Below are 21,314 nucleotides of genomic sequence, written 5' to 3'. Positions count from 1 at the left end.
GATAGTTCTCTGAAGACATCCACGCAGTGTGCAGCGGCAGTTAGTAAAGCAAATAGGATGTTAGGAATTATTAAAAAAGGGATAGATAATAAGACAAAAGATATCATACTTCCCCAATATAAAACTATGGTATGCCCACATCTTGAGTACTGCGTGCAGATGTGGTCCCCTCACTTCAAAAAAGATATATTGGCATTAGAAAAGGTTCAGAAAAGGGCGACTAAGATGATTAGGGGTTTGGAACGGGTCCCATATGGGGAGAGGCTAGAGAGACTGGGACTTTTCAGTCTGGAAAAGAGGCGATTGAGGGGTGATATGATAGAGGTATATAAAATCATGAATGATGTGGAGAAAGTGAATATAGAAAAAATATTTACCTTTTCCCATAATACAAGAACTAGGGGACACCACATGAAATTGATGGGTAGTAGGTTCAAAACTAATAAAAGGACATTTTTCTTCACACAGCGCACAGTCAACCTGTGGAACTCCTTGCCGGAGGAGGCTGTGAAGGCCAGGACTCTATTAGGGTTTAAAAAAGAGCTTGATAAATTTTTGCAGGTTAGGTCCATAAATGGCTATTAGCCAGGGGTAAAGTATGGTGCCCTAGCCTTCAGTACAGGGGCAGGAGATGGATGGCAGGAGATAAATCACTTGATCATTGTCTTCTGTTCTCCTTCTCTGGGGCACCTGGCATTGGCCACTGTCGGCAGACGGGCTCCTGGGCTGGATGGACCTTTGGTCTGACCCAGTATGGCCATTCTTATGTTCTGATTTGTAAATAGTTGCTTTATCACACAGCACTGGTAAGTAAACTTAATTTTTAAGGCTGCTAGCTGTAACCTGCCAATGCCTATTTAACTAGAACTACAAGGTACACTGCTGCCATACATGCTAGAACCAATGAAAAATTAATACAACCTTTCTGGGTCCCTGAACCATGTACAGCTACACCAGGAGTGACCAAACTTTTTATGTTGGGCCCCACATTTTGTCCCTGCAATTAGCAGTTCGTATGAAAAACAAACAAACAAAACCACCTTTCTGTATGTGTAAGAAAGTAAGTATGTAGAATGTAAACACTTACATGCTATACAAATGTGAATACACATATAAAAACCAGTAACTTTTCTACATTTTTAATGAGATGGATAAGCCTACCCTACTGTGCTCCCTGTTATGAAATTTTAGGCTCCTTCCTCCTCCAGGGGCCTAACCCCTACTTTGCACATGCTGGTGCTACACAACCTGCATTCAGCATTAGACTCAATGAAGTAGAGAAAAACTCCGATAATGGAGTCTATGCATTACAAGTATTACAAAACCAGTATTTCCATAACATCTTTTGAAAACAAGCAGTCCTGTATCACCTTCAAGTCTAACAAATTTATTTATTAGGTGATAAGTTTTAGTGGGTAAGACCCGCTTCTTCAGATTTGTCTCACTCACGAAAGCTCATAGATTTGTTAGTCTTTAAGGTGCCCCAGGACTGCCAGTTTTTTGTGAATCCACAGCCCACACACTACCCTGCCGAGATTAAATAACATCTTATGTAACATACAGAGAAGAAAAACAACTGCCCACAGCCATGTGCGGAGTGTAACCATCTTGAGAACACGAGTTAGGACTGAACAGCTGGCTCTTGTGAATGAGAGACTGCAAAGGTCCCTGCTCCCCACATTGCCCTGCTTTGCAGGCGGGGTTACTTGATTTCCACCAACGCCGTAACTAAACAACGCGGCAGTCACACGCTCGCTCCCGCCGGCGGCATCCGCTCCAAGGGGCTCTGGGCCTGGCTCTAAGCCCCAGAAACACGGGAAGAGGCTAGGTTGCTTTCCACCCTCAGCCGCCCCTTCCCTTTCCTGCGAGCGCCGGCGGCCTTACGCCAGGGCTGGGACCCAGAGGCGGTGCCTGCGGGCCAGCTCCGCCCAGGCTGCTCCTGCTGCCCCTTGGCGCTCTCAGAGCGCCCGGTGCTCCTGCTATTGCCCTGCCCCGCAGCGCGCGGGGCTGCTGCGTCCCTGGCTGGCGGCTCCCCGCGGGCTGCGCTCGCATCATGCCGACCACTCTGCGCGGAAGAGGGGCAGACGCTGCCTACTACACGCTGCTCCCGCCGCTCAGCCAGAAGGTACCCGCCGGGCGCTGCGGGGTGGGAGGATCCGCCCGCTGCGGTGGGAGCTGGGCTGGGGGCGGTGCCCGGGACCCCCGCACACGCCGGCCTGGGAGAACCCGCCAGCCCGCTCGCTCCCTGCTGCGCGCACAATCTCCGGGGCAGCTTGCGCTGGGCCTCCAGGGCTGCCCTCCTCGGCTCGCTCCCCAGGTGGCAGCCGTGTGCCGCCGCTGAGTCCCGCCCCTGCCACTCCCCCCAACGGGGCTGCGCCCTGCCAGGCTGAGCTCAGAGCGCAGGGTGGGGCTTGGTCCAGCAGCGGGGACAGGCGCTACCTGCTGGGGTGCGGTGGGGGGGTTTCCCAGGCTGACTGTTTTAAGCAGTGATTCCCAAGCTATGGGTCTGGACTCAAACCGGGGACACCATTAGATTTTCTAAGGGTTGCCAGCTGTGCGGCTCCAGGCCAGATGTGGCTCTTCAAAGAGCCATTTGCAGTGTCCATTGTTGCCGCTGCTCGCTGCTCTGGCTTCCAGTCCCTGCTCTGCCATGCTGAAGTGGAACTCAGTGTAATTGGTTTAATGACTGGCAGGCGGGATCTGGCCCTTAAACCAGTTACATTGAGTCACGTTTCAGTATGGCAGGTCAGGGAACTGCCCCTTGCTGCAGGTGAGGGAAAGGAGTAGGAGATCCGGGGGGAGCCCTGCAGAGGAGGGGGTGGTGGTGCCTCCCTATGAAGGAGCAGTGGGTGGCAGTAGCAGTGCTTGTGTGAAGTAGGTGGGAGGGCAGTTTGGGGCTTTGAGGGGTTTAAGCCTGGGGGTGGGGGAGAATCCAGTTTTTGCAAAAATTTTTTTGCCAGGGGAGAACTTTTCCCCGTTTTGAATTGCCGTGGGTCACAGAGTCTTACTGAATAGTCAGAATGGGTCACCGTCACGAAAAGGTTGGGAACCGGTGTTTTAAGGGAAGCCTTGTGGTTATAGAGACAAAGCTGCAGAGGTGCAGTGTGTGCAATAAAAAGGACCTGCTGCCCAGTGCAAAGGGTTTGGGTGTGTGTGTGTGTGGGGAGTCATTTCAGGATACATGCCGTCTTCTAAAGCGGTGACAGGTATCAGAGACGTAGCTGAGTTATTCTGTATCTTCAAAAACAACACAAAGTCCTGTGGCACCTTGTAGACTAATAGATATTTTGGAGCATAAGCTTTTGTAGATCAGAATGCAGATGCATCTGATGAAGCTTCCTCTCCAAAATACGTTAGTCTATAAGGTGCCACAGGACTTCTTGTTATTTCTGACCTTCTAAAGTGTACTTAAAAATGTGGCATTGGGTAAATATACTGGCTTGGGAATAGAGGTGTGGACTGTGTCAGGTCCGGCTGCATACCCCACTTTCTTCTGGCAGCTCTCTAATCTAAGGTTCTCCCTTCACTTGGGTAGAGCCCAGTGAGTCTCACTTCCCTTTTCTTCTGAGAGGCCTTGTGGCATTGCTCTTCTCTTTGCACCCCAGCTCCCTAAAAATACATGCTACCCTGTTCTTTTTATCCAGGACACTTCGCATTTCTTGTTTGCTCCATTCTGGCAATTCTCTCATGCTGTTACTGTTTTGTGTTTTATTTTTTGGAGTCTCCTGCTGTGTCTACACAGCAGTGTTATTTCAAAAACTATTCCAGCCTACAATAACAGTTGTTATTTTGAAATAACTTTATTGTATAGAATCATAGGATCATAGAATCCTAGGGCTGAAAGGGACCTCAGGAGGTCTTCTAGTCCAGCCCCCTACCTAGCTCAGGATGTACCCCAACTAAGTCATCCCAGCCAGGACTTTGTCAAGCTGAGATTTAAAAACCTCTAGGGATGGAGTTTCTACCACCTCTCTAGGTAAAGAGACCTACATCTCCCTCTCTGTAACTTCAGATCATTGCTTCTTGTTCTGCCATCAGTCACTACTGAAATTCCCTTCCTGTCCTAAGCATGTTATTTCCCCAGTGTTACCTTCTCCTTTGTCTCTCCCTCAAGCTAGTGTTAAAATAAGGAAAATTCCATGAACAGAACGTGAACTGATTTCAAAATAAGAGAAATCAACGAATTATTAAAACAAAAACCAGTCAAGTAGCACTTTAAAGACTAGCAAAATAATTTATTAGGTGAGCTTTCGTGGGACAGACCCACTACTTCAGACCATAGCCAGACCAGAACAGACTCAATATTTAAGGCACAGAGAACCAAAAGCAGTAATCAAGGAGGACAAATCAGAAAAAAATGATCAAGGTGAGCAAATCAGAGAGTGGGTGGGGGAAGGTCAAGAATTAGCCAAGTGTGCAGATGAAATCAACAAGAGGATGTTCATTTGGCTTCTCCCATCCTTTCTGTCCTGTCTGTACAACTGTAAACCTTTGGGGGCAGAAATGGTCAGTCACTGCATATTTGAACAGTGCCTAACACAGTGGGCCATGAGGTGATACTTTGCTATTAAAATAGAGTTTACACTTTTAGATTAGAGTTACATTGCCAGGGCCTGGATGATGCACATGTAAAAGGATTTGCAAGCTGTAGTTTGGATCAAAGAAGGAAAACGGTGTGAAATTATACATATGTTAAGACCTAAAACATAATGCATTGAAATAATTTAAATTAAATTTAAAATAAATAAGCAGTGCCAGTTGGCTGCCAAATTATAAAGAAAATCAAACTGCTGAGCCAATGTAAATCACTGGATAAGCACCTCCAACCAGAGTTTGCTTCAATTGTAACTAGCTTTAGACAGCAGTAGCTTTTTCTTCAGGGATGGAAGCTATGTCTACACTAGAGGATTTTTTTGGCATGATGTCCATTTTACTGCCAAAACCTGCAGAACATCTATATTCCCAAGGTGTTCTGTTGACAGTAAGTTGACAGAATGCAGTACATTTGTTGACAGCTGTACCCCACTCCCCATGAGGAACAGCACCTCTGCTGACAAAGATCTGTTGACAAAAAGCCACTCTGGATGTTCTGTGAGGCTCTCTGTCGACAGACAGGGCTTCCAGGACACTGGGTAGCCCTGTCTGCTGTGCTTCCAGTTGGCTGTTTTACTAATGGAGCAGCCAGGCAGTCTGGCCATGCTCTGTCAACCCACTTGGAAGTCTGGCTGCAATCTGTCGATAGATGTTTTGTTGGAAGATATCTTCCAATAAAAACTTCTGCCGACAAATCCCTGTAATTTAGACACAGCCAGAGAGAGTATGCTTTCCTTATTTCACTCCATTCAGCTAATTAAGTTCAATGACTAGTTCACGTCAAACTAATCTGGTTGCTTTCTTTGATACGATAACGAGCCTTGTGAATAGGGGGGAAGTGGTAGATGTGGTATACCTAGACTTTAGTAAAGCATTTGATATGGTCTCTCATGATATTCTTATAAAAAAACTAGGCAAATACAATTTAGATGAGGCTACTATAAGGTGGGTGCATAACTGGCTGGATAACCATACCCAGAAAGTAGTTCTTAATGGTTCTCAATACTGCTGGAAAAGTATAACAAGTGGGGTTCCGCAGGGGTCAGTGTTAGGACCGGTTCTGGTCAATATCTTCATCAATGATGTAGATATTGGCATAGAAAGTACGCTTACTAAGTTTGCAGATGATACCAAGCTGGGAGGGGTTGCAACTGCTTTGGAGGATAGGGTCATAATTCAAAATGATCTGGATAAATTGGAGAAATGGTCTGAGGTAAACAGGATGAAGTTTAATAAGGACAAATGCAAAGTGCTCCGCTTGGGAAGGAATAATCAGTTTCACACATACAGAATGGGAGAGACTGTCTTGGAATGACTACAGCAGAAAGGGATCTAGGGGTTATAGTGGACGACAAGCTAAATATGGGTCAACAGTGGGATGCTGTTGCAAAAAAGCAAACGTGATTCTGGGATGCATTAACGGGTGTGTTGTGAACAAGACACGAGAAGTCATTCTTCCACTCTACTCTGCTCTGGTTAGGCCTCAGCTGGAGTATTGTGTCCAGTTCTGGGCACCACAGTTCAAGAAAGATGTGGAGAAATTAGGGAGGGTCCAGAAAACAGCGACAAGAATGATTAAAATTTTGGAGAATGTGACCTATGAAGAAAGGCTGAAAGAATTGGGCTTGTTTAGTTTGGAAAAGAGAAGACTGAGGGGAGACATGATAGCGGTTTTCAGGTATCTAAAAGGGTGTCATGAGGAGGGAGAAAACTTGTTTTTCTTGGCCTCTGAGGATAGAACAAGAGGCAATGGACTTAAACTGCAGCAAGGGAGGTTTAGGTTGGACATTAGGAAAAACCTAACTGTCAGGGTGGTCAAACAGTGGAATAAATTGCCAAGGGAGGTTGTGGAATCTCCATCACTGGAGATATTTAAGAACAGGTTAGATAGATGTCTGTCAGGGATGGTTTAGACAGTACTTGGTCCTGCCATTGTGGCAGGGGGCTTGACTTGATGGCCTCTCAAGGTCCCTTCCAGTCATAGTGTTCTATGATTCTATGATTCACTTACAAAGTTAAGAAACCAACTGGGAGTTGAAAATGCAGGAAGGCTTGATTTCCTCTTTCAATATGTGAATAAAAAACTAAGTGCATGAGGATGAGTTCTATGGGTCTTGAATTTTGAAGAACATAGTCCAGGGTCAGCATCCCTTGGCAAAGGTGTCGAGTGGCACGTGAGCCGATTTTCATTATCACGGAAGGTGGGAACTCAGATCCTCCCTCCTCCCCTGTGAGCTTGCTGAAAGCCATGGCACTTGTGGGATGACAAAGGACCAGCTAATGCTACCAACCACCACCTAAGTGGTAAAGCTCTGCATGTGAATTTATTTATTAATGAAGCTGTTGTAAGTAGGACTATTAGTGACTTTAAAAAGTATCACCAGCACTCAGACCAGCGTGCTGACCATACATAGATGTAAGGTCAAATTTCAGCATTCCCTACTCAGAAATGTTGCTGAAGCCTAACATAGTTAGTTCAATTCACTCACTACTAGGGATGTTAAAGAGCAAGTAATTTGGTAACTGAGTAACTGCCAAAATTTCTGTTGGCTACTAAGTTAACCGCTTCCCCACGCTGCTGCTCTCAGTTTAGAAGGCTGAGCTGGCACACAGGCTGACTCAGCTTCTATACCCCCTCCCTACCCCTGGTGCTCTCACACAGGCTGACTCAGCTTCTGTCTCCTCCATGGGACTTGGGCTCTTTCCCCTTCAGTCTCCCCTGCCGCTCTGTATTTAAGCATGCTTTAAAATGTGGCACTATCATCTGCATTTAAGAGCAGCAGGGGAGGGGTGAGGGTAGTTGAGCCTGATCCCCATGGTGGGGACTGAAGCTGGGCCAGCCTGTGTGTGGCTCAACCTTTTGCATGCAGAACAGTAGCAGGGGAAACTGCCTGATCCTGGCACAAGCAGAGATAGAGCCTGAGCCAGCCACTCCCTATTTACTGGGTGGGAGTTCTGAGTTACCCATAGTACTAATGAATAAGTTTAGCTTATGAATTAGTCATGGAAACCAGATACTCTATTAATGCTCTACTGACTACAGATACTACTTTGATTGTTTAAGAAATCATTTAGTTTTAAATGCCAAGCATGTTTTCACAAACTTTTTTCTTTTCTGTCTAGCACATTTAATAAGGGAGCTTTGTTTCACAATTGAAACATTTTAAATGCATTTCTCATTTAAATTTGAATTTCCAGATTAACACAAATCACATATGAAAAAATTAAACATCATCTGTCTTAAATAATAAGAATTTAAGAATAAGAATTTAAAGAATTAAGAATCTAAAGAAATATAAATGACATAATTGCTCAAATGAATAGGTATAGATATAGTCAGTGGTGCTGACAGCCATCATGGGCCCAGCTCCGTGGCCCTGGAAAGCAGGGTTCCTCAGGTGGAAGGGGCAGAGCCAGGACAGCCAGCCCTCAGTGCCATCGAGAGTTTAGTACCTTTCCCCTCTCCCCAGCCCTCCGAGCGGCACACTGTGCCTGGTGTAGCACTTCAGCTGTGATTTAAAGGAGCCTGGGATCGAGCCACCACTGATGCAGCAATGGCAGCCAAGTGCCTCAAACCTCTTTCAATTGCCAGGCCCCGGGGCAGTTGCTTCCTTTTTCTCCCCTCTGTCATTTTCGTCCTGGGTGTAGTGTATCATCCTGGTTAACAAAAAGAAGCTCCAAATGTAAAATACAGGTTATATTTAGTTGCAAATCAACAGGTTTTAATGGTTATCAACAAATGAAAATCAACCTTTTTTGGAAAATAACTGAAAAAATACAAACTAAGATTAAAAGCAGTTATTTAAATGAGTTTCTTTCTTGGTGATTTAAGTTATGATTAGATTTTGTGTTTTAAATTAGTTTGCGTTGATGATAATGCAGCACCATTAGTGTTTTGTTGATATCCGCATTCAAAAATGTCCTCTTGTCTTTTTCATTGGGTCTAGCTTGTCTGCTGGCAGTAATGTGCCTGGCAGGTTACAGGTAGTAGCCTTAAAAAGTTTACTTACCAATAATATCTGATAAAAGCAAATATTTACAAGTCGGAATTTTCTCTTTTCCATCTATGTTTTTTATCCTTTCCATCTCATTAAATTTGGGTACTAAAAATAATATCCCTTCTGTTTCTAATCTTTTTCAATATCTTTTTTCCACATTAATAAAATGTTGCATTATTTGCCTTGTCAGCAATCCACAATGATATTTACAGAGTGCCTTTTTTGTTAAAACAAAAAAAAAAACAAGAGGAGATGGTACTCAGCTGGCGCCAGGTAGCCAGTCCCTTGGCTGGGGCTGCCTACTGGCAAATACAAACACAAAAATAGCACTGTATTTACACTTAAACAAAATGGGTCAAGTAAAAAATGAGATTATATTTCTCTTACTATTATTTTTACCAGTTTATATTGAGCCTAAACTTTTTGTAATAGAAAGTTTTCAAACTGAAGTTATCTTTTGTACTCAGTAGTATTATAATGGTAATTCTGTTGCCCTTTTCTTGCACAAAACCATAGCACTGTATATTTCTCTCTGTTACTGTAATTATTTATACTTTGCTGCAAATAGTATTGTAAGCAAGGTAGTGAAAAGGAGGAAACAAATATTTCTCGCATTACTTTGATTTTTCGTAGTCGCGTTACAATGATGTTCTTCATCTGGCAGATTGTCTTGGTTTTTTTTAATACAACTGTTTGTGGTAATTCATTTGAGTTTTGCTGGTGAATGGCAAATTAGCCTTTCAGTAAAAGATTAAAAGCTACTTTCGCAGACAGTTACAAAACTTAGGAGACCTTTTCCACTGCTACCATAAAGCTTTCATTTCTCATTTTAAAAAAAGCAAATAGCATACTGAAAGATACATGCATAGGAGGGTGGCATCCTTTTGGTGGGTGCAAATCACATGCACTAAATGTGTGTATAGTGTTAATTATTAGCACATATAAATATCTGTGTGCACAAATCATATAGATACAAGTGAAATGACTCAGGTTTGCAAGTCAAAGGGTATGTCTACACTAGGAACTAACTTCAAAGTTAACTTGGAAGTTAGGTGCTATTCTGAAGTAGCCTGCAGAGCGTCTACGCATTTCTTTTACTTTGAAGTTAAGGGAGCACAACTTCGAAGTCCTTACTCCATTCTCAGGAATGGAGTAGTGCCCTACTTCGAAGTTTAACTTTGAAGTTGGGTGTGTGTAGATGCTCGATTTCAAAATCTTTTACTTCAAAGTTGTACTTCAAAGTAAGCAACTTCGAAGTTATTTTTGTAGTGTAGACATGGCCAAAATTTAGCAATAATTATGGAAGGTCAGATCTTAGCCCAGCTGAACCTATAACCCTTGAGTAAGAAAATTAAATTAAAGGAGCCACTCTGGGACCTGAAAAATTTTGTTACAGCTTTTGACACCTCAGCCCAAAACATAGCTGTGGTATGCAATCCTGAATCTTTAATACTGCTCAGCTTTAACAATTTTAATCTAGGTTTTCTGCGTTACCTGGAAAATATAGGTTATGTCTCGAGAATATTAATATGAAACAAATTAATTTTGATTGCAACTTTGTGTACTGGACTTAGAGTTTATTCTCTGAGATACATAAATTTAACTTCTCTTAACATTTATCTGGGGAAAATGGATCTTTTAATGTCTACATTACTAAGAATAAATTTGAAGTTCAGGTTTATATTCCTCTGTCTTTCAAATAACATGAAATATGTTTGTTTCTTTCTTTTTTTAAATAGAAACACAATCCTGAAGAAAATGCTTCCTTCTTCAGTAAAGTAACATACTCCTGGTACAGCAGGTGAGAGTTTAAGTTATTTGTTAGTGCTTATTGTCAGTTGATTATAGCCACAAGTCATACATTGTAATCCAGACTGAGAGTGCTATTAAAACAGTGTTGTAAACCCACAGTTTACAGTTACTTCAGGTCACTTCTTAACAATTGCTTCCTAATTTACTGGTCCTGTAGTTCTAGGCACATACTAATGATTAAGGTTTTCTGATTCTTACTAATAATAAGTAGATAAAGTTTGGCACTTCAACAATTACAAAGTGTTCAAAGTCAGTGGGAGCTATGCACAGATCCCCTTCATTAGAAAATAGACAAATATGTTTCCCAGTGTTATATATGGCAATGCAATTACAAGAGTAAATATTTTGCTGTGACCTACAGGGATTTAGCCAAGTAACTCTGTTAAGCAGTTCCATGACTAATTTCCTGTGTATTATTCTCTAATGTTTGTTCTCCCCTCCCTGCAAGTCATGTGCCATTCTAAACAAGTGATTAAAAATACTCCCTTCCATAGATACAGCATGCTTCCATAAGAACTGAAAGCTCAGCTACTTCAGGTTAGGCTGCCTACTGTCAATTAATATTCAGTAGGATATTTTCAGCAACTTCACATATTCTGTCTTCTGACTATTACTCCTTGTTAGCACTTCTTTTGCATCATGTGCTTCTTTTAGAAGTATTATCAGTCAAAATAAAAGTAAGGGGTGTAAGTGTTAGCCTATGGGCCTGACAGAGAGAGAGAGAAATAATGCGATTGAAGTCAGTTTACTATAACAGCTGCTTTTTGTTTTATTCCACGTTATTGTTGTAATATTCTTAAACTTCGGTATTGACTTCTTTTTGCTTAGCCAATTTCAAGCTTTCACAATATGTAGTGAAAATCTAACTTCGTGAAAGTTAATGGGAATTTTGTTGTTGATGTTAGTGGAACAATGATTTAATTCATGGTCTTTAATGCAGTAATGTTGCCAGAGAAAGTTTCCAGTTCTCACACAATTTGCATCATTTTTATCACAGGCATTACTGACTTCTGAATATAAAGTTCATAACTTTCAAAAATAGAAAGGACCAGGTTTTGTTTAAGGTTTTGATTTTCTCGTCTGTCTTTGCAAATAGGTTGTCCATGTGCTCTGTATACATACATAGATCCTTGAGGGAGCTTCTTACAATTTCTTAAAACAATTACAGCACAGTGTGTTGCAATCAATTTTATTTAAACTTTATTGGTGGGTCTAAATTCAATGGGAAGGTTGAATTATGATTCACTATTCCAGCTATAACAACAAGAAGTCCTGTGGCACCTTATAGACTAACAGATATTTTGGAGCATAAGCATTCGTGGGCAAAGACCTGCTTCATCAGTGGCAGGGTCTTTGCCCGTGAAAGCTTATGCTCCAAACTATCTTTTAGTCTATAAGGTGCCACAGAACTTCTTGTTGTTCTTGAAGATACAGACTAACACAGCTACCTCTCTGATACTTATTCCAGTTATGTTATTTACATAGCCAGAGTCAGTGTATCTTAATTTGGGCTTATGCACCATCTCCCCCATGGGAGGTTGATGGGAACAAATGCTCCCATCGACTTCTCTTACTTCTAGTGAGGGGCAGGAGTACCAGCACCAACAGGGGCACCCTGTAGGTTTGATCTGGCATGGGAATAGTAGGCTGGGCTACACTTGAAGGGGGCACAGTAACCAGTATGATGGGAGATTACTAATGAATTGTGGTGAATATGCAACACTTCATTAGGCTTATTCTCCCCTGCAGCAGCTTCAAAGTGTCAGACTTCAAAGTGCTGGCATGCATGTAGCTGTGGGCACTTCAAAGTGCCTTTACTCCCCGTAGTAAGTGGACAGTCACTAAACAGATCTGCTGTTGAAATACCTAGAATTTTTTTGTTCTCCTTAACTTCATAGCTACAGATGGATGTTGGAGTGCAGGTTTTCCTCATGGAGGGCATTCTAGTCCAGAGATTTTGGTTTGGGGCCTTGTCTGCTATAATTTCAGTATTCTCAAGTATGAGTTCCACAATTTAGTGTTTTATATTATGCATATTTATTATTGTGAATATGTTTATGTTCCTTATAGGATAATAACTTTAGGCTCCAAGAAACCATTGGAAAGAGAGGACCTATGTGAATTGAGTGAAAGTGACTCTCCATATACTGTATGTCCCAACTTTGAAAAGCACTGGAGGAAGGAACTCTTAAAAGCAGCAAAAGGATTAAAGGTAATGGTGATAGCAGTAAATAACATTGCTAACTAATATCTTTTTCTGAATTTTATATTCAGCATCCTTGTCAATAGTTAGTTTCATTCTTGTAATGGTTTAAATCCGGTATCTTCACAGCACACAATAGAGTTCCACCCAGTCTTCTCCCTGCACTAATTTAGGATGCCAGATGAAAGTGTTTAGTGTATATGTTTACCTGCCATTAGCAATGGCAATGAGTCTTGCTCCAGGCCAGTGGGTTTTAACCTGTGGTGTGCCAATCCTTAGGGGGTCTGTGAAAAATGAGTCTGAAAATAAAGCTTCAGGTCCTAGAAGAGGCATTCCGTTTTTCTGATCAATCAGAAGTGTGTGAGTACCCTCACCAACAGGTCAAAACACAGAAGTGATGTCATTGGCAGAGATGATCACAGTTCAGTGCTCCTTCTCATGCTGTGTCAAATTCCATGCTGAACACATGCAGCTAGGGATGTTAAAGTTTAACCGGTTAACTGCTAAGTCTCGTCTTAAATGGATGAGTCTTACTGGTTACAGTTAAGTGGTATGGGCTGGAGCAGTCTCCCACCTACTGTGGGTAGGGGGTTACTCCAGCCTCACAAGTCTGCCTTGGGCAGGGGCATTCCAGCAGAGCCTTAGGAGGCCTGTCCGTGGTAGCCCCAGAGGGGAGGGGAGGGGTCCCCTGCAGTGGAAAGGGGCTGCTCTGGCCAGGCTTGAGTGCCCCCACCCATGGCAGCGCCGCAGGCAGGGATACTTCAGCCAGGCTCAAACAGCCTCAGTCCCAGTGTGACACAAGTGGGGGGTGCTCCAGCCCAGTTGGAGCAGCCCTTGTGGGCTGGAGTGGCCCCCCCCACCAACCCCAGCCCAACGCATTTAACAGGTAGCCAGTTAAACTTAGCATTTAACCGGTTAACCAGTTAAACAGGATTTTATATCCCTATATGCAACATTTATAGTTGAATTCTTCTCAGTCTAAGACTTCTATGGTAGGGATCTGTGAACTACAGGATGAATATCCAAAAGTGTCCACACCTTCATTTGAAACTTAAGGGGACCACAAATAAAAATGTTTAAAATCACTGCTGTAAGTAAACACTATTATATAGGGCTTTGGAAACATTTGTGCACCATTGCAAATGTTGGTGTGTGTAGATGCAAGGTGTATTACAACCATTAGTAAGGATCTGTCATGAAGACTTCATTGTAATGTTTGAATGAAATTTCTGGGTGGCGGTTTGTGCATTTTTTATTATTATTTTTGAAGTTTCACATTATGGATTTTTTAAAAGCTGTTTGGCTAGACGCTGCAGGAATGCCATAACCTAGGATATCTGTGTGAAGAGCCTCTGTTCACTGAGAGTCTTAAGAGCAGTTCAATTTTGCCTTGTCCAATGCTTACTGAATAATGATGGCTCATATTTAAAGTAATATATATCCACTGCACCAGTCATTGAAATTTTGTTATTGAACTGTAAATTTAATCATAAATATATCCATTGCACTGGCCTCTATTAGTTATGCAATTGACCAGCAGGTCAAAAATCTGTCAGTGCAAGACCGAAGTACCTCTCAGAAGAGCTGTTAGCTGCACAGTATAGAAGTCTCACTCCCATTTTTTTTTCTTTTTTTCGAAATGCAGAGGACATAGAGAACCCAACTTTACTCCTCCATTGCCTCAGGGCTAGCACTCCTTCCTAGTAGACTCAGGGCTGTATGGGTCTGGGGGATCCTTTTCTTGCAGAAGAGCCTTGCATGTCTACTGTCCATACCTTGTATCTATTAACAATTAATGAACAGAATACACATACTAAGCTTATTATGCTCACCACTTCCACTAAGGCAGACAAACTTTTCTTGATGGCCAATTGGAAGCCATCTGGTGGTTCTGGCTTCTGCACAATATGTTTGGCCAGGAGTTGAGGTCTGATATCTCTGATCTTGAGCTCAGCACTAGGTTTCAAAGAATTTCCTTTTGAATCACAGTTTTTATAGTTAAAACTTGCATCCAACTTAGATCTCTCTCTCTCTTTCTTTCTGTATATGTGTGTATGTATATATACACAGAGAGAGAGAGAGAAGTATTAACCTGTATTTTAACTAAAACAGGTTCTCAGACTTCATGGCACCAGGACCCCCTTCTGATAACAAAAGTTGCTATAAGACCCCAGAAGAAGACACTGAAGCTCAATCCCACCCAATTCCCACTGCCCAGATGGGGAAGCCAAAGCCTGAGCCCCACTGCCCTGAGCTGGGAAGGGGTCAAATCCGTAGCTCAAGGGCTTCAGCCCTCCACAGGGCTTCAGCTTCAGCCCTGGGCAGTGGACTTGGGTCTTCAACTCAGAGCTACAGCAAGTCTAAGCCAGCTTGGTGACCCCATTAAAATGGGGTCCCAACTCACCGTTTGAGAATCACTAAACTAGAGTATTACAAACAATGTTTTTCGCAAGTCCTAGCCCATTGTGAAACAGTTCTTTAATCAATCCATGACCAGGAGAAAACCATTATTTAACCAGTTGCACCCCACCTCCTTAGCTGATTTAAATCTTGAGAAATTTGTGAAATCTTGTGAAGTTATGCAACTGACAGAAACATTTGTGGAATCAGACATTATACAGATAAACGAAAGAGCACATAAACACAAAAGAGTAGAGAAGTGTATATTTCACAATGACAATTATTAATAAGCAGTTTCTTGCCAGGCAGAATGATACCAAACACAATTTTCTGTAAGCATCTTAAGATCTGTCCCTTTATTTTTAGTGAGGGTGATATTGCTAGGACTGGAGTGCTGCCTTATCAGCCTGATATTGCATTGTTTTACTGCAACTGTGATTGAATATGAGGATCTGACTCTCTCTAGCTGAGCACATGGCTGCTGCTTACTGGAGAAAAAGGCTTCAGACCTTAGAGGGCCATATTTTTTCTAGATGCTGCCTTTCAGACCCTAACTGATTTCTGGAGAGTATCTCCCTCCTCCCATTCTTGAAGTACCTGAGTATAGCAGATTTAATTTTGCTCTGATTTCACAAGAATATTTACTTTAGATTTGAGACTAATCTAGGAAAATTCCAAAATGCCAGGTTAAAATTTAGAAAGCTACTCAGCAACTGATAACTCACCATTAGAAATTTTGAGACATCTTAAATAGAGCGTTTGCTAAAATTCCATTGTAAAGCAGACAGATACGATGTAAAACTACCTATAAATGACTTCTTACCATCTGTCTCTGCATATAGTACAAAAATTGTCAACATGGCTAACAGATTTTTGGACATAGTAACAATAAATTTTTGAGGAAGACTTTCTGTTGAGGGTCTACCCATGGTAAAAAATGGCATTTTATAATATTGAAGGGTGATTGATGAACCCTTATTTCCCCTTTCATAAAGGATTAGTAGATGGTCTAAATTCTTCTTGTACATTAATTCCAGCTTCCTCACAGATTTGGAAAACATATGCTCCGTAGCACCAGAGGTGTGACTTTTGCTTCAGGTTGAAGATTACTTCATGTGACACTCTGAATATTTGTGTTAAAATATGTCTTAATTGTGTCTGTCTCTTTTGTAATTGACAGGCTCCATGTCACAAAGAGGTGATATCAAGGAAAGCAAGTTACCAGAAACCATCTCTGCTTTACCCTCTATGGCAGACTTTTCGATTTTTATTGATTAAAGTTGCCATTCTGAAAGTTGCCTCTGATATTCTGTCCTTCATCAGTCCACAGATAATGAAGTAAGGTGTTTGTTTGTTTGTTTTGGGGTTTTTTGTTGTTGTTTTTTGTTATGTGCTCCATTTTGTGCTCGGGATAGCAATAATAATAAAGCTAAAGGATTCATAGCGTCCAGAAATTTCGTTCTGCTAGCACAACTTTTCAATGGCTAAATTTATTAGCACAAAGGTCTCTATAACTTAAAATTATCCACTTGTTACATGTATTTATATTTTTGAGGGATTAAACAAACCCACTTCCTGCAGGAAGTTTTATTTCCAGTGACCAACAAAAACAAAAGATACTTCTGATATTTTCAGGGTGAGGTGTTAGGTCAGTTGCGGGCAGCCTGTGGCTCACCAGGATTCTATGCAAGGCCCACAAGACATTTTGTTTACCATTGCTTGTGTGGAGGGTTACCAGTTTCCACTGGTTTCTGTGCACATAGTTGTTTTTCTTTCAATTTTACTAAAGTGAGACGCACATAGTGAGGGCATGTGAAGTGCGGTGCGTGCTGATTGCATGCAACATTGACTGTGAGAGCTGTGCACTTCTGCAGCCAGTCAAAGCACTGCTATAGTTCATTTGGTATGCTCCACAAAATCTAGGTACATAAGCATAGTAAGCAAAACTACTCTATCCTGGAAGATTGTCATAGCCAGGAAAATCTTGCATCCCACTGAGATGAATATGTATAACTCAAAGACACTTTTTGCAAAATTCATCATGTAATACATCAGTTCTACAGTTACAGTCTGCTTGAATCTGTATTTCCAGTTATTGTGCATGTATTATTCTTAAATGTATCACTTCTTTTGCACTTCTTCATGCATGTATCACTTCTTGTGTATGTGAAGTCAGAAATATGAAATGTGGATCTGTTTATAATTCTAAATGTGTTAATGAGGGCCATTTCTGTGCCCTGGAGCCTGAATGGCTTGGTGAGCAAGTCATTGACCTGCAAATATCCCTGTTTACCCTGTAAGTCCAAACTGGTTGGTCCCAGGAAGATATGAGACCATGCCACCTGGTACTGGAATACATCTTGAACCTGGTATTTTTTCCTGGGTATGTGGGGTTCCTGCCATGGGGTAAAGTTGTTCTAAGCAATAGGAAGGAAGCCTTTGAAACTTCCTGGCCTATCCTAAGAGGATACAAAGATCTTTGAAGAAGCTGTAGACCCAGGCCAGAGTAAAGATTAACACTGACTTAAAGGTTTCTATGGCCGTGTCTACACTGGCACAAAACTTCAGAATGGCCACACAAATGTCTAAATCAAAGATTACTAATGAGGTGCTGAAATGCATATTCAGCACCTCATTAGCATGCTGCTGGCCACAGCTCTTCGAAATTGCCACTTTTCGCTACTGTGTGGCTCCTCCAGATGGGGGTCCTTTTCGAAAGGACCCCGCCAACTTCAAAATCCCCTTATTTCTATCAGCTCATAGAAATAAGGGGATTTCGAAGTTGGCAGGGTCCTTTCGAAAAGGACTCCCATCTGAAAAAGCTGCATGGGAGTGAAAAGTGGCAATTTTGAAGAGCTGCGGCCAGTGCCATGCTATCGAGGCGCTGAATATGCATTTTAGTACCTCATTAGTAATCTTCGATTTGGCCATTTGCATGGCCATTTTGAAGTTTTGTGCCAGTGTGGATGTAGCCTATCTGAGATAAAAACAGCTGTTTAGGGTAAGAATTTGCATGTAACGAGTTTTGTAGTAGATTAAAACTAGCTGTGTGTTTTTGTTCATCTGAATGTAGTGTCTTATTTTGACCTGCAGCCACTTAAATCCTGCTTTTTGTACTTAATAAACCAAAGTGTTTTTATTATCAAACCCAGGGTAAATAATTGTTACCTGGGGGAGACAACCACTGTGTATATTTCTCTTTCACTGGTACAGTGGGCTCACCTTAGGAGATTTCTCTGTGTAAAACTCTTACACAGAATAAGACTGATTTATCTGGGGCTTTGGTCCCATTTTGGGGTTAGTTTTCTGCATGCTGTACCCTTACAACTGAGCCCTCCCAGAACTAAATTGGTTCAGTGCCTATGCTGCTCTGCAGGGGAGATGGTAAACCCACCTCCATGCTTTGGCTCAGGGAGACCAGGACAGTTTGGTGGGGAGCCCTAGAGAGAAGGAAGGCAAATGTCAGTGGCATGATCAGCAAAGAACAGAGCAACTCAAAGGAGATTTCTGTGATTTACCCCATCGCATGCTATACCACCAGTTAGGGAGTTCCTTCCTGCCTTGTGTGACTATAATAACTAGTACAAGAAACTAGTAAGGTGAAAAAATGTTCATTAATTATGAATCCTAGTGACAAGATGTATTTCTCTCTCCTGGTGTTACATGGCGGAATATGTTGACATTCACATCCATTTTGCTATCAATAATTAATTGGCAGATGTTATTAATGCACTAAATAAAACAGTGAAATATTAACCAGTCGGGGAGGGAGGAGAGGCTTGATTTACAAGGTGACAATTATTTCCTTACCCATAATGGGATGAGGAAGAATGAGAGAAAATATATTCAAAGTGGCTCATCTCCTGAGAGGTGAGGCACAATATAGACACCACCAGAAAAGAAAGTGGCTCAAGAAATTAGCCAGATTTAACTCCTGAACTCAGGGCTGTGTCTACATTGTTGGCTGTGAAATAATCCTCAAATACTGTTTCATTGGAGAGGGGCATTACTCTGACTTCATTGGTTATGGAGCACAAATATTGGGTGGTTTTTTAAAGTCTGTCATTTTTATTTGTTAGAAATGTAGACCAAAAAGTCAGTACTTGTTAAATGGGAAAAGAGTGAAAACACACAGAAGTTAAAATTAAGTTTTATTTTCAGGCTTTTGACAAACTACTACTAACAACTGAGTGTAAGAAAAAAATGCAGATTAGATGACAGTGTCATTCTAACATTCCTTTCAGACAATGGAAGTAATAGGTCTTACCAGGTTTATTTTTTAGCAAAAATTCTGTGATAGCTTAGAGTGAGAGTCCAAAGGTTAAGACTAATCTTGTGTTCATATATTTTCTGATTAACACATAAGTCGCCTGGTTGGGTAACATTTTCCTATTACTGATACAAATCACTTCCTCCTTTCGCATGGCAGAATCATTTTCAGTCCTCGGTTACATCTGAATTGCAGTTTTACTTTCACTGAACTTCTATGATTTTGTGGGTTAGATGTAATTTTTTTCTTTTCTGTTCAGCTGCTCCAACAAACAAGAAAAACCTACATCTAAGCAACAAAAATGTGGAAGTCAAGACTCTTGATGCTAAATATACTCTAACACTTAATATGTACCCTTTGAATTAGTCTGAGCATCAGCCTTCAATTAGCTTTGTGTCTCACTTGATTTTAGCTCTTTGTTTAGTTTCTTTTAGAAAGCTGCTGGTCATGATTTTAATTTGTTCTTGGAAGGAACAGAACTGTGGGGTCTGTACATGAGATAGCTTCTTAAAAGAAGAGTATTATTAATTAAACAATATATTTTCTTCAAAAAAAGGGCAAATAAGCAAACACACACACTTGCCTCTCTGTCCTTAAGGGTTACCATTCCCTGCATCTGGAGAAAGACCCAACTCTTTCAGACTCCTCACAAGCTCGCTCACTCTCTCTTCTCCACTGCCTTGCACTTCTTTGACTACTGGAAAGTGGATCTCATAATAACAGTGTTTTAGTTTTACTGAAACCTTTTGCCAGATGCATTTTGTTGATTGATGCACAGATTTTAAAACTTAGTATTCCCTCTTTTGCAGAGAAATGATCAGTCTGTATGAAAAGCAATCTGATTTACACTGGAATGGATATGGCTATGCCATTGCTCTTCTTGTTGTGGTTGTCTTACAGACACTTGTCCATCAGTTATACCAGCGTTTCAATATGCTCACCTCTGTGAAAATTAAGGCTGCTGTTGTTGGCCTAATATACAAAAAGGTAACTGCTCCTTCTCACATTACCCACTTACATCCGCAAAGGGCAAATGTCTCAGTCTAGGAAGATAGAAATACTATGTCATCTTTGTGTTTGTTGTTGATTAATGAAAATACTGATGAAAATGCCTGATCTATACCTGGAGCACTAGCCACAGCATACTTAAAAATGCACGTTTTCATTTTAAGAGTCATGTACTGCAAATCCATCTTAATATGGGAAGCTGTGCATGAGTACAGAAAATTCATGGAGATACAGGGGTCTGCCAGAGCAGATTGCATGATCAGGAACCTGCCCCCTTTGTCACTTGCTTACTGTTCTCTGAAGCTCACTCCCTTCCTTCTCCTCCACCCCCCACCACCCCCACCTTACTCTGTTTGTAAAGGTGGAGGGCTCTGTATGTGCGTGTTGTTAAGTTGGAACAAAAACAATTCAGCCATTTTTGAGCTAAAAGAAGGCTGGACTCCTCGTCCTCCCCAAACCCACCCCCTCCTTTTATTTTAATAATAAAAAACTACTTGTGTAACCTTTCCATGAAGTGATGGGAGCAGAAAGCTTAAATTCTGGGCAGAAAATGTCCTTTCCTCTCTAGGGCGAAAAAGTTGAGCTGTTTAGCATTTCGGTGAAAATGAGGTTTGATTTGGCAAAGCAGTGGTTTGCTGAAGTTGCAAGATACACAATAATTTCGGAACTGTTGCAGGATTTTTTAAAATAACTTTCACCTGATATTTTAGACATAACATTCTGCGAATGTGCACAGCTAATACCAGATCGTAGTAAAATGTGTAGTGGTCCCTGTCTTATTCAGCACATGGGATCTTAGATTCTAAACATGCTCAAGAACTTTTCTGGAGAGAGAAAAGTTATCTCTAGATCTGCTCTGTGTAGCGTTTGTGAGCTACAAAGTGTTTGCTATAATGTATTGCACAGCAAGTGAGGTAAAGCTGCTTTTATTTATTACTCCCATCTTTTTATGTTACTGTACTAAATGAGGCAGGGCTGTATATGGGCTGCTACGGTTTCTCCTGGGAAAATTCTGCACTAAAAATCCAAA

The 21,314-nt window shown here is 41.6% G+C and overlaps 1 protein-coding gene across 2 annotated transcripts in view; it reads left to right on the top strand.

Moving 5' to 3' along the window:
• The first annotated feature begins 1,967 nt into the window (after positions 1-1,967).
• The window catches only part of LOC142014678 (ATP-binding cassette sub-family C member 2-like), a 68,209-nt gene continuing 48,862 nt past the window's right edge, over positions 1,968-21,314 (top strand). For both annotated transcript variants that reach the window (XM_074997652.1, XM_074997641.1), the window contains exons 1-5: positions 1,968-2,125; positions 10,331-10,392; positions 12,474-12,615; positions 16,187-16,344; positions 20,086-20,263. In XM_074997652.1, coding sequence (XP_074853753.1) covers positions 2,054-2,125; positions 10,331-10,392; positions 12,474-12,615; positions 16,187-16,344; positions 20,086-20,263 — 612 coding nt within the window. In that variant the 5' untranslated portion in view covers positions 1,968-2,053. The remainder of the gene's footprint in view (positions 2,126-10,330; positions 10,393-12,473; positions 12,616-16,186; positions 16,345-20,085; positions 20,264-21,314) is intronic.

This window comes from Carettochelys insculpta, chromosome 1 (assembly GCF_033958435.1).
Source record: "Carettochelys insculpta isolate YL-2023 chromosome 1, ASM3395843v1, whole genome shotgun sequence".
NCBI classification, from domain to species: domain Eukaryota; kingdom Metazoa; phylum Chordata; order Testudines; family Carettochelyidae; genus Carettochelys; species Carettochelys insculpta.
The sequence above is the reverse complement of the archived record's forward strand: the minus strand, read 5'-3'. Positions and strand labels throughout refer to the sequence as shown.